This window comes from Mirounga angustirostris, unplaced genomic scaffold, assembly GCF_029215605.1.
Source record: "Mirounga angustirostris isolate CCGP_5_RB_7025 unplaced genomic scaffold, mMirAng1.0.hap1 SCAF_17, whole genome shotgun sequence".
Taxonomy (NCBI): Eukaryota; Metazoa; Chordata; class Mammalia; order Carnivora; family Phocidae; genus Mirounga; species Mirounga angustirostris.
The window spans coordinates 38780875-38793557 of NW_026991725.1; the positions used below are offsets into that span (position 1 = coordinate 38780875).

The 12683-nt window shown below is 52.4% G+C and overlaps 1 protein-coding gene and 5 non-coding genes across 8 annotated transcripts; 4 read left to right on the forward strand and 2 right to left on the reverse strand.

The window, feature by feature from the left end:
• MRPL58 (mitochondrial ribosomal protein L58) lies at positions 1 to 7756 on the forward strand. 3 transcript variants are annotated; one of them, XM_045888502.3, is made up of 6 exons: positions 1 to 391; positions 3367 to 3403; positions 5997 to 6056; positions 6588 to 6670; positions 6980 to 7149; positions 7424 to 7756. In XM_045888502.3, the coding sequence occupies exons 1-6, from the start codon at positions 206 to 208 to the stop codon at positions 7566 to 7568; spliced, it is 681 nt and encodes a 226-aa protein (XP_045744458.1). In that variant the 5' UTR covers positions 1 to 205; the 3' UTR covers positions 7569 to 7756. The 3 variants fall into 3 exon arrangements, with proteins under 3 accessions (XP_045744458.1, XP_054366689.1, XP_045744457.1); XM_045888501.3 differs by having other exon boundaries at positions 43 to 391; positions 7419 to 7756; XM_054510714.2 differs by lacking the exon at positions 5997 to 6056 and having other exon boundaries at positions 24 to 391; positions 7419 to 7756.
• Positions 7757 to 10850: 3094 nt separating this feature from the next.
• TRNAR-CCU (transfer RNA arginine (anticodon CCU)) lies at positions 10851 to 10923 on the forward strand. The gene has a single exon. It is a non-coding gene; the product is annotated as a tRNA-Arg (tRNA).
• A 398-nt stretch (positions 10924 to 11321) lies between these two features.
• On the reverse strand, positions 11322 to 11394 carry TRNAR-CCU (transfer RNA arginine (anticodon CCU)). The gene has a single exon. It is a non-coding gene; the product is annotated as a tRNA-Arg (tRNA).
• Positions 11395 to 11742: 348 nt separating this feature from the next.
• On the reverse strand, positions 11743 to 11815 carry TRNAR-UCG (transfer RNA arginine (anticodon UCG)). The gene has a single exon. It is a non-coding gene; the product is annotated as a tRNA-Arg (tRNA).
• Positions 11816 to 12029: 214 nt separating this feature from the next.
• TRNAR-UCG (transfer RNA arginine (anticodon UCG)) lies at positions 12030 to 12102 on the forward strand. Its single transcript has one exon. It is a non-coding gene; the product is annotated as a tRNA-Arg (tRNA).
• Positions 12103 to 12347: 245 nt separating this feature from the next.
• Positions 12348 to 12420, forward strand: TRNAR-CCU (transfer RNA arginine (anticodon CCU)). The gene has a single exon. It is a non-coding gene; the product is annotated as a tRNA-Arg (tRNA).
• Positions 12421 to 12683: the final 263 nt, after the last annotated feature.

Sequence of the window (12683 nt, forward strand, 5' to 3'; positions counted from 1 at the left end):
CAGCGCTCCAACCTGGCCTCCCCGACGCGGCCGAAGGGGGAGCGTCTCACAGGTGCCTGGGAGAGCGACCCGGGAGCTCTCAGCTCGCCGCCTCCCCGCGACCCCGGCGGGCACTAAAAGCCTCGCGGAACTAAAGTCCCGAGGGAAACAGGAGCCGGCGGGCCGCGGAAGGAAGCACCCACCGGAAGCGCCCCGAGATCCCAACATGGCGGCCGCTCGGTGCCTGCCCTGGAGCCTGAGACGAGCCGGGGCCTGGCTGCTCCCGCCGCCCGCGCGCTGTCCCCGGCGGGCTCTGCACAAGCAGGCAGATGGCACCGAGTTCCAGAGCATCTACAGCCTGGACAAGCTCTACCCGGAATCACGGGGCTCGGACACCGCCTGGAGGGTCCCGGTGAGCGGGGAGGGCTGGACGGAAGGGGCGTTTCCCCGCCTCTGCTGGGGGACGTTGGGAAACCGGGGCCGCATTGGCCCGGCCGGAGCCAATTGGCCGCGGGAGGGAGCTGGTGGTTTGAGCGAGCGGAGCTGGGGCCGCGGAGCGGGTCCTGGCTCCCGGAGGCCTGGAGGTGTGCGGGCTTCGCGAGAGCAGGCTGAGTGTTTCTTACAGGACCACCAGCTTTTCCGCGTTCGTTCCCCGGCCTCCTGGCCCACACGTGGGCATTTTCTCTCCAGAGTGGACAGTGAAACCCAAAGGCTGTTAAACTGTTTGGAACCTTTTGGGAAGTTACACTGTCCATAGCTTCTAGGAATTCCAGCGCGCCTGAGGAAACAGGGCCTCTCTTCAGGATGCATTGATTGCCAGCCTGCTCGGTACAGGCTCTTTAATGGGTCTCGGGCAGGAGAAATAGGACCTAGCCAATTCTATTGCGTTTCCACCCGCAGGGCTGAAAGAGAACATTCATTTATTCACTCACCCACTCAACAAACTTCAGCTGAAAGCATGCTGTGTGCACTATGTTAGGCATGGAGATAGGGAAGTTAAAAAAAAAAAAAACATAATCTGAATGCTTGTGGAACTTCTCATGGAGGGAGACAAGCAACAAATAAAATCAGAAGTATAGAGTATGTGAGATGGTCATAAGGACTTTGGGGGAAATAAAGGCTGGAAGGAAGGAGTGCTAAAGTAGGGGGAAGGGTTGCAGTTTTAAGTAGGATGGTCTAGGAAGCCTCTGGGAAGATGACATTTGAGTAAGGACCTGGAAGAAGCAAAGCAGTGAGCCATGGGAATAGTGGGGAGATGAACATCCCTGCAGAGATGAACATTCCTGCGACCGCCTTAAAGCAATAGCGTGCTCGCCTTGTTTGAGGAACAGCAAGCAGGCCAGTGTGGCTGAGCAGGGGAGTCAGAGCAGATGAAGCTAAAAAGGAGAGGAATGGGGTGAGGGGAGGCCTGTTTACAGGGTTAATAGGCCCTTAGCTTTACTCCAAATACCATGGGACGTATTGGGGATTTGAGGCAGAGGAGTGGAAAGATTCAACTTAGTTTTATAAGGATCATTCTTGGGGTGCCTGGCTGGCTCAGTTGGTGGAGCGTGCCGTCTTGGGGTTGTGAGTTCAAGCCCTATGTTGGGTATAGAGATTACTTAAAATCTTTAGGGGCGCCTAGGTGGCTCATTTGATTAAGCGTCTGCCTTTGGCTCAGGTCATGATCTCAGGGTCCTGGGATCGAGGTTATGATCTCAGGGTTCTGGGATCGAGCCCTGTGTTGGGCTCCCTGCTCATCGGGGAGCCTGCTTCTCCCTCTCCCTCTGCTTCTCCCCCTGCTTGTGCTCTCTGTCTCTGTGTCAAATAAATAAGATCTTTAAAAAAATAAATGAATAAAATCTTTTTTTAAAAAAAGGATCACTTTTATAGAGCCTTACAGAGAGTAGACTGTAGAATGGCAAGAACAGGAAGGCCACTTATAAGATTGCAATAACACAGGCAACAGACGATAAGCAGGGAGGAAGCACTAGGACTCATAAGAATTGGTCAGGTTCTAGATGTATTCTGAAGCGAAAGCCTGTAGGATTTGCTAATGTATGTTCTCTAAGAAGTGAAAATAAGAGAGGAATTTGAGTCTGGGATGGAAGAATTGAGTTGCCACTAATGGACACGAGAAAGTCGTTTGTTCTTTCATTCAACAAAAAGTTTATTGTGTACCCTCTGTGTCAGACACTGTTTCAAGCATTGCAGATCCAACAGACGTAGATAAAACAGATAGGGTCCCTGCTTCATGGAAGTGATGTTCTAGTGGAAGGAGCAAACAGTAAATAAATGGGGGAAAACATCAGGTAGTGAAGTAATGAGTAGGCCAGGGTGCTGTCAGAGAGAGTGCTGGGGAGCTACTTCAGATTGATAGTAAGGGAAGTCCTCTGTGAGGAGACTTGAGGTTTGAGGCAGTGATCAGGCATTCGAGATGAGATGCCAAATAGCAGTTGCCTGTATGGGTCTGGCATTGAAGGAAGTTTTGAGCTTAAGCCAGAAAGTTGGGAGTCATGAACACACGATATTTTCATCAACAGAGATGAAATGTTCTAGGGAAGGAGTGGGATAGAGAAGAAAAAGGCTTCCAGGGGCATGTCCGTGTTTTAAAGTTGCAAAGAGCAAGCGAAGGAGTGTGAGAAAAGCACAGGGAAGTAAGAAGGAAGCTAGGAAGCTGGTGAGGACAGCTCAGGAGGAAGAGGGAGAACAACTCCAAGAAGGGCAGGACCCGGAGTTTTCAGTGCTTCAGGGAGTGCATGGCGATGAGGATTTCATTCCCAAATCATTCTAAGATGAAAAGGGATGAAGGCAGCCAGAGGGGGGACAGGTGAGGATACCATGAGTTTGGCTGGCCAGAAGAGCCTCAGAGGGTGTCGTGTCTGCCCCGGGCCTGTGGACATGGGGCTCAGGCTCAAGGACATCACTACCAAGAAACAGAGCACAGGAGAGACACGGAGGTGAGAAGTCCTAGAGTGAGGAGTTCCATCTGACACAAACCCTCAAGGTAGATGGCCTCCCATGGGAGCCTCCGTGGCCCAGGAAGGAACAAGATGGCCCACCAGGTTTGTTGTTCTAGGTTAGCAGAGGATGTTCCTTTTGGAGTCTCCCTGAGGCACGTGTACTATGGAGCCTGGCCTCCCTCCAAGGAGCCGGGCCCCCGATGGCGCCCGACGTTAGCTAAGGCTGCAGACATCAGTTCAAATTTCCTGGAAGAGTGTTTCAGAGACGGTACTTCTAGAGTCTGGGAAAGCTTTTTCTGTCATCCTGATACGATTTTACAGGGGGACCTGAAAATAGTTGTATTACATCTGCACTGTGGCTTTACATCCTTTCTTTGATTGCCCTGGACCAGTTAGGAGTCACAGCAGGTGATGTTCATTTGACACTGTGTATGTTACATTACAGGATGATGCACAGCAAGCCCATAATGACATTCCTCTAGGTAAGTAATTTTGTTTTATAAAAAATCAGTCATTTCCCCCACCCCTAAACATTCCTTCCAGACCTCTCCAGCATCACAAAAATAAAGAGACTGTCTTTGGATGTGCAAAAGCAGAGTCCCCTCGGCACTGTTTAGAATGGCCACAAAATGGTGGCACAGCCACTGTGGACTGCTGTGCAGTGTGCGAGATGAGCGAGAGCTCTTGATGATCTTGTGACACGGACCAGTCTCTACGGTAGATGAGTGGATGGCTATTTAGAAAAAGTTGATCTGCAAAAGAATATTTATAGTAAGCTACCATTTTACATCAGAAACATATATTTCTATGCATATACGTAGATCTGAAAGGATGTATAAGAAATTGGATACGAGGACTGGCTTGGGGAGCCGAGAAGAAAGGACAGACTTGGTGGCTGGGGAGCAGGAGTGGGGACTTCTCCCTGTAAACTGTTTGCATAACTTTATTTTTTTTTAAGATTTTATTTATTTATTTGTCAGAGAGGGAGAGAGCACAAGCGGGGGGAGCTGCAGGCAGAGGGAGAAGCAGGCTCCCCGCCAAGCAAGGAGCCCAATGTGGGAGTCCATCCCAGGATGCTGGGATCATGACCCAAGCCGAAGGCAGACGCTTAAGCAACTGAGTCACCCAGGCGTCCCTGTTTGCATAACTTTAGACTTGTGTGCCCGTCCAATGCAAGGCAAGGCCTCACAAGCAGAGCCTGGGAAACAACAAGCCCTTTTTAGGGTCAGAGAGTTAGTGGTGTCCACAGACAGTGACAGGAGGAGTGGCCATGGGTGCCGGCTCCCCATGGCCCTCGTTCAGGGTGGCACGGAAACAAAGAGGCTAGTGAACTGTGACACAAGGGAGAGGCCACCCTGTGGCCCAGAGCCGGTGCCCCGCTGCAGCAGGCAGTTTGGTCGCTGAAAGCTGGGCCTTGCGGCGTGCGTGTGGCTGGAGGTGGCAGAAAGCGCATCTCGTCAGAACCACGGGCGAAGAGACAGTCTCGTGACGGCCTCCAGGGAGACAGGGAGGCGAGTGGGAACTGGCCGTGTTGCGGCTACTCACCTGCCTCGGGTGCTGTTGTGTTGGGGGGGCCTCCCATGCCTTCCTGGAAGACAGAACCCGCCTGGGCAGCCTCCGTGGAGACAAGCAAGGTTGCCGACGCCATGCTGGAACTGTCCCCCAGCGGTACTGCGCATTCCTCACCTATGCAGAAAAATGAATTGATTTATTCTTTTCTTTTTTAAGATTTATTTATTTATTTGACAGAGAGAGACAGCGAGAGAGGGAACACAAGCAGGGAAAGTGGGAGAGGGAGAAGCAGGCTCCCCGCAGAGCAGGGAGCCCGTTGCGGGGCTTGATCCCAGGACCCTGTGATCATGACCTGAGCTGAAGGCAGACGCTTAACGACTGAGCCGCCCAGGTGCCCCTGATTTGATTTCTCAAAAGGAAAGAGGTCTCCAGGGACGCCTGTGGCTCAGTTGTTTAAGCGTCCAGCTCTTGATCTCAGCTCAGGTCTTGAGCTCAGGATCATGAGTTCAAGCCCCACATTGGGCTCCACGCTAGGCTGGAGCTTACATCTAAAGAAAAGGGGGGGGGAGGTCTCTCAGACGCAGTCCTGAGATGGGCCACCACTGCCTTGGGGCCAGCTCTTTGCCACCCATGCCTCTCGCGGCTGGCTCACCATCCAGTCTTCTGAATTTTCCCACTACCATGCCTTCTCTACTTTCCTCAGACACTGTGAGTCTGCTTTTCATGAATTATAAAAATAGAAGGAAGAAACCTTATTTTACATTTTACAGACAAACCAACATGAGGCCCAGAGCAGCAGAGGGACTTTGCCCAGATCACAGTCGGTCAGCAGCCGGCCAGTGTTAGAAGCAAGGCTCCGGGCTCCATGCTAGTCCGCTTTCATCCAGTGGGTGTGTTTAAACACTGGCTGACCGGGCACTGGGCACTGGGCATGCACAATGAACAGCTGTCCTCTTGGGGCTCACAGTCTGTGGGGATTCCAACATCCACCACATTTTGAAATACAACATTAAATTAAGCTTGTCCCTTAGTTTGAGCTTTTGAAAGAGTCTTTGCTTTAAAAGAAGTAAACAAACAGCAAAAAGCTAGCGCAGCCGGATCTGGTGAAAGAGACTGGACCAGAAGCGGACAACCCAGGTCATAATTTTACACCCTCTGCTGTGACCTTGGGAAGGGGACTTGCTCTTGATTTTAGTTTTGACATCTGTAAATAATCTCTGATTTGACTGCCCTGATTGTTACATTAGTATATATAAAAGTCATTGAAAGAGAGGTGTAGGGGCGCCTGGGTGGCTCAGTCATTAAGCGTCTGCCTTCGGCTCAGGTCATGATCCCGGGGTCCTGGGATCGAGCCCCGCATCGGGCTCCCTGCTCAGCGGGAAGCCTGCTTGTCCTTCTCCCACTCCCTCTACTTATGTTCCCTCTCTCTCTCTGTGTCTCTCTGTCAAATAAATAAAGTCTTTAAAAAAAAAAAAAAGGAAAGAGAGGTGTAATATGTTGATAATAAATTAACAGTTTGTGCATGGAATAATATTTTTTTTTGGTATGTGTTCTGTTTTATAGATCGTTTGACGATATCTTATTGTCGGAGTAGTGGTCCTGGGGGCCAGAATGTTAACAAAGGTACAAGGCACCTTGTTTTCTTTCACTTTAAAACTTGGCTGGGAGATGTACTTGAGGAGTTCTGTGTTTACATTCATAAGGAATAAAGGGATTTTTTTAGCAGAAGCTTAAATACCACCAGTTTATAATAATCCTCTTTATTCTTTTGAATGTGGTCTGATCCTTAGACTCTCAGCTGTGGGTTGCTAGGACTAGGGTTGGCTTGTGAGCCTAAACAAAGGGAAATCGCAGTGTGAGTTGGCAGCCAGCTCCCAGAACAGGTTTCCTTCATGGAACCCATCCCCCCATTCTTTTCAGACCCCGTTGAACTGTAAGAGAAGCAACTTCCTGGAAGTTAATTTTTGTCCAGCGGTGCCTCACTATCTTTGCTGGCTCATCCCATCACCAACTTTGTTTTCCCAAGTTACACAGGGCAGAAATGTCCCTGGCTGGATGTCTTGCCTCCCCGTTTCAGGATCGTCACCAGCCACCGAGTGCTGAGCCTACTTGAGAGTCTCAGTGACCTATGCTCTCTCATCCCTTTATTTACAGTGAATTCCAAGGCTGAAGTCAGGTTCCATTTGGCAACCGCCGAGTGGATCGCAGAGCCCGTGCGGCAGAGGATGGCTGTCACGGTAACCACTGGCTCCTTTTTCTGTAATCCCTCAGTCGCTTTTAAACCTTTACTCTGGGGGCACCTGGGTGGCTTAGTCATTAAGCGTCTGCCTTCGTCTTGGGTCATGATCCCAGGGTCCTGGGATCAAGCCCCATATCGGGCTCCCTGCTCAGTGGGGAGCCTGCTTCTCCCTCTCCCTCTGCCTGCTGCTCTGTCTTGTTGTGCTCTCTCTCAATCTCTCTGTCAGATAAATAAATAAAATCTTTTAAAAAACAAAAACAAAAACCTTTACTCTGTAGGACTCGGGTTTTGCCTTTGTTCTTTGCAGCATAAAAATAAGATCAACAAGTCAGGAGAGTTGATACTCACCTCTGAATGCAGCCGCTACCAGTTCCGAAACCTGGCAGATTGTCTTCAGAAAATTCGAGACATGATTGCTGAGGCCAGCCAGACAGCGAAGGAGCCATCCAAAGAAGATGCTGTACTGCAGAGGATCAGGTACCAGAAAGTGCCCCCAAGCTCCTCTCAGCTGAGTCGTGGGGATGGGGTGGGGGGTGGGGGCGGCTGCACAGAGAAGACAGGAGGCGGGGGCGGGGGTCCACGACTTCCCAGCAGAAGATGGGGAAGCTCCGGGAGTGAGAGAGGCCTCTGACTCGAGTGGGGCCCCGGGCTGCTGATCTAGCTGCTTTGCTTCCCACTGAGCTGCCAGCCACTCGCACCACTTTGAATTGGGCATCTGGGCCTAATTGCAGTCTTTTTGTTTTCAGGATAGAGAACATGAATCGGGAAAGGCTGAGAAAAAAGCGAATACATTCTACCATAAAAACAGGCAGGAGGGTGGGTATGGACTGAAATCCTCCTCCAGAGCCGGCACAGCCCGCTTCAGGGGCTCCAGGCTGCTGCAGCCGAGAGCGTGAACACCGTCAGGAGACCCTGGTTTGTGGTTGCTAACGCCTGTCTTTCCCCTTGGCGCCAGCACAAGGATGTTCATTTGGAAGGAGGGTTGCAGGCCCTGGTTGCGAAGGTCTTCATAGGCAGTCACATGTTGTCAAACCTTAATTATTCATTTAGTGTATGAGCTGCAATAAAACTGCAATAAATGCAATGGGCTTTGCTTCATTCAGAATGCTTCAAGAACAGAATTCCAACCCTTTCTGTCAGTTCAAATCTGCCTCACAATCGTGGACCGGCAGTAGTCAGCCGGGGGGGAAACAGGACTGAGCTGTGGTGTCGCCACTCAGGGAACACGCCTCAGGGTGGGAGGGCTGAGACGGGTGAGCAGGCCTCTGAGCTGGGCCTTGAAAAGGGAATAGAATTTTAGTCAGTAGAGGTGGGGAGGGACATGCCAGTTGGAGAGAACAGTATGAATAAGGGAAACCAAAGAAAAGGCTGGGGTGGAGAAGCCGAGGAAGCCATCTGAATGGTGGATTTGTGCCAGGGGATTGTGGGAGGTGAGTCTGGAAAGGGAGACAGCTCAATGTGGAGACTCAAATTCAAGTTCAAGAGTTTAGATTTTAAGAAATGTAGGTGACAGGGAGGGGCGCCTGGGTGGCTCCTTCGGTTAAACATCCACCTCTTGGTTTGGGCTCAGGTCAAGATCTCAGGGTCCTGCTCTCAGTGGGACACCCCCCCCCATCCCCGCTCACGCACACGCGCTCTCTCAAATAAAATCTTAAAAAAAAAAAAATGTAGGTGACAAAGAACTGCTGAAGTTCTCTAGTGGGAAAGAGTACCACGTGTTAGGTGCTGTCACATGCTGTGGGGTTTTAGAGGCAGGAAAAGAGTCGGAACTGAAAATAGGTTTCTGCAATCCTCTGGGTATGGGAAGCGCCCAGGCCAGCAGAACTATACCAGATAACTTGGCGTGTATGAATTTCTAAAAACATTCTCTATAATTTTGATCTAGTTCACTCGTTCAGCAAATACTGCATTGTTATGTTCTAAATGCCAGATGATTAGCGGTAGTAGTATATACACTTTATGTGAGCAGAGCCCTCATCATTCATGTAAGTGTAAACAAAGGGACAACAAGTCATTGATAAATGACCAACAAGAGTCCCCTCAAGAGACTCAGAGCCCAGGAGGGGGTGAAGCTCATATGCAAGGTGGCGCAACATTGATTCGTTTATTCGCTAATTCAACAAATAGTGAAAGCCAGGCCCTGGGTGACGTCCCAGGGACTCGGCAATGAACAAAAAAGTCCTTTCTTTCAGAGAATTTACACTCAATCAGGTGATGATAAAAGCTGAGAAGAAAAATGGATTCCGGTTATGGTAACACAACCTAAAACGTGAATATCAGGGCAAAACAGGTTCTGGGAACTAGAGAAGCAACCAGTTCCAGCTAGAGGGTCAGAGCAGATACACTTGCTTGCAATGCTTGACATAGGTGGGAAGGAGCGGAGGGGCCAGCCATGTAGCAAGGTAAGAGCTTCAAATGTGACAGCTGGGACATTTAGACTCGACCTCTGCCGAGGCTGTCAGGGGAAGATTAATCTGACTGAATGGACAAGGAAGTGCAGGCAGATGGGCACAGGCTGACGGACTGACCCATGTAGGCGGCAGGGACCCATCCCGGAACTAGGGCAGTGGCAGGGAGAATGGAGAGCCAATAGCAGGAGCAAAAGGAAGATGGAGACAGAAAATGGGCCCAGGTGGAGCGGGAGCAGGTGTGTGTGTGACATGGGTGGTGATGCATGGAGACAGGGAAGGCACAAAGGGAGCAGCCTTGGGAGGAGGTGGGAGGAGGATGGTTTTGCTTATGAGGAGCTGACTCGTGGGGCCTGAGGAGGAACGCCCCGGTAGTGATGCCCAGGAGAAGGAGTGGAGCCCTGGGGCTGGGAGTGAGGTTGCAGGATGGAGGACACAAGCAGAGTCTTGGGAATGGGTAGGAGCAGTTGAGGACGAGGCAGAGCAGAACCTGGGGACTTGCTGGGTTAGATGGTGGCAGCGGGGAAACCAGAAAAGGCATCCCTGTGGGCTGACCCTGGAGCAAAGTGATGGACCCGAGAGCTCCTCAGAAGACCTTGGCAGCACATGAAGGGAACTGGAAAGGCATTCGGGACACACAGGAGGGGATGAAAAGGTAAGGAGAAACACCAGCCTGGGGGACAGGGAGTAGAGCACAGGAGTAGGACCCATCCTTTAAAAATGTTGAGTGCTGGGATGCCTGGCTGGCTCAGTGGGTACAGCATGTGACTCTTGATCTCAGGGTCCTCAGTTCAAGTCCCACTTTGACAGTGGAGCCTACTAAAAAATAAAGCAATTGTGTTTAAAAAGGTGGAGGGCAATGAAGAATGAACACGGGTGAAAATGATTCCATCTGGTAGCTCAAAGCAAGGCAAAACTGCTTTAGGTGAGTATTTCGTTGGAGGAGGTGGTGACTGAGGGGGAGGAGGCACAAGGGAGCCCTCTGGGATGCTGGAAGTGTTCTGCACTCATCCAGCTAGTCCACTTTGCCGTAGGAATGTCACACCTCGAGGAACAAATTGGTTAACTTAAAGGAGAGCACCCTCAAGGCAGGGGACTGGAGCCAGGTGGGCCAAACTTTTGCTTCTTGCTGAGGTTAGGGAGGAAGGAGATGGGTTTCTGCAGACTTTCCACATGTCGGAGAAAGAAAAACAAAGACGAATGTGTCCAGGTTCCCTGTGCCCTGGATGCTTGGAGATGGGAGAGGCAAGTTCTCCAGGCAGGCACAGGGAAGTAACAGCTGCCTTCTGCTGAGGCTTCTAGAACATCTTTCAGAAGTGCATGAATTTTAATAGTGGATTCTAAACGCGTGTAACGTTTAAAAATGAGCTCATTCTTTATTTGTATTACTTTTTGTAAACAGTTTTAAAGGAACAAAATATTAGGGTGAAGTATCTATTTGGCTTTACATGTATTTGTTTTATATATGATGTATATTCGTGATTGGAAAGATTTGTACAGGTCGTGCACTGCCTGGTGATGGTGCAGATCCTCAGTGCTTGGGTTCCAGTTTTAGTGATGGACGCTATTCTGTTCTCGTTCATTTCCTGCACTACTTTTTCCTAACATTCCTGGACTTTCTGTCAGTTCTGCACCGGGGGACACAAAGGCTGGGCGGGGCGCCAGGCTGCGCACCCGGACTCGGGGGTCCGGCAGCCCCCGCCCCGCCGCTACTCTCTCGGCGCTGGCGACCGAGACTAGGGGGCCGAATGGCACAACCCCGACCCGCAGGCCCCAGTGGCCTAATGGATAAGGCACTGGCCTCCTAAGCCAGGGATTGTGGGTTCGAGTCCCACCTGGGGTAAAAGCGCCTTTTTGGCTCTCTCCGCGCCTCACGCACCGTGACTAAACCCAATCCAAAAACCCCAAGAAGACCGCCCGGCAACTTTTGTACAGCCCGTCCCGGAGGCTTAAAGGTACAGCGTGTCCCGAAGGGGCGCCGTGACACCAGGCCAGGAGCGGGGAGTACAGGCCACACTGACCCCAAGACTCCGGGCAACACCGAGGCCCTGGTAAATACTGCACGGCAGGAGCGGGCGGAACGCGGTCGGAGGGCCTGGGAAGAGGGGGTCAGGGGGCGGGGGCGTTAGGGCCGAGGCACGTGGAGCCCCCAGGACCCGGGCCCTCGTCGCGGAAGTGGGGGTACACGGAGGCCCGCGCGTTCCCGGCACCAAAAATTGCCGCGAGGACAAGCGCCCGCACCACCCCAGGTGGGACTCGAACCCACAATCCCTGGCTTAGGAGGCCAGTGCCTTATCCATTAGGCCACTGGGGCGCGACAACACGCTGCGCCCACGTGGTCCGTGGTAACGCGCAGCCGCACGCTCGCGGCCCTCCCGCGATGCCGCCACGCCGGCGGCTGGACAGCGCGCCTCTGGACCGGAGTGGTCGCCCGCCAGCTGCCCGAAAAGCTGGAGTCCAAGGCGAGGCGACGAGCTCGTGCCCCATGGGGACCACAGGGCGCTGGCGGAGCGTAGGTGCACAGAGAGAAGCGGGCTTCCCGGAAGGCGAGTGCCGAGCGGCCTCGGGGACCCGGGAGGGGACGAGGAGGGAGGCAGACGAGGCCGAGCGGGGCTGCTGTGGCCCGCGTCACCGAACATGCACCCCTCACCCAAAAAGAAACCGACCACGAAGGGACTCGAACCCTCAATCTTCTGATCCGAAGTCAGACGCCTTATCCGTTAGGCCACGCGGCCGCGATGCCTAGGGGGCCGCAGTGCGCAGGCCAGGTGCAGCCCCCTCGTTGGCGGCGCCGGCGACGCGGGCAGGAGAGGACCGCGTGCGCCGCGCCCCAAGGTGCATCACAGGTGTACCGGGGCCAGAGCCCGGGTGCAGCGTCTGCGGCAGCGTCAATGCTAGTGTAGCCGGAGGTCGCTAAATAGGTATCCCGGCACCGCCAGCCAAGTAGGGGACCGCGTGGCCTAATGGATAAGGCGTCTGACTTCGGATCAGAAGATTGAGGGTTCGAGTCCCTTCGTGGTCGATACGTTTTAATGTTGAAGAGATACTTAGCACCACCTCTACCGCAGCTGAATCCCAGGCTCTACCCTTGTTTTAGACAGTGAGGCCTCCGTAGCCCTTCCTAACTGCAACCCCCCTCACCTGAGGCAGCCTGAGGGCTCCCGTCCAATCGAATTTTGCACCTGGGAGCTTCCGGGCATGACGTCATTACGCAGCCACACGGCGTCACAGTTCAAGAGGCATGTGATCGGGCGCCGCTTGCGTGAAGCCCCAGTGGCCTAATGGATAAGGCACTGGCCTCCTAAGCCAGGGATTGTGGGTTCGAGTCCCATCTGGGGTGAGGCGGCTCAAGTGTAGAAGTGCTTTTTCCCTTATCATCTATAAAGTAAAAACAAGTATATATGGCAACATTTTCTCTATTTCAAAGTGGGGTTTTTTTGTGTTTTTGTCTTGTTTTAGTGTGTGGGTGCCTCGGTTGCCGGTAATTCGCCTTTTCTTTTTGATCAAGCCCGACTGCATTTTGCAAGATAAACCCATGTGAGCGCAAACGCGGCCCCGCTTCTTGCTGCCCCAGTTGGTATCCAAACACACCTCGGGAAAGTG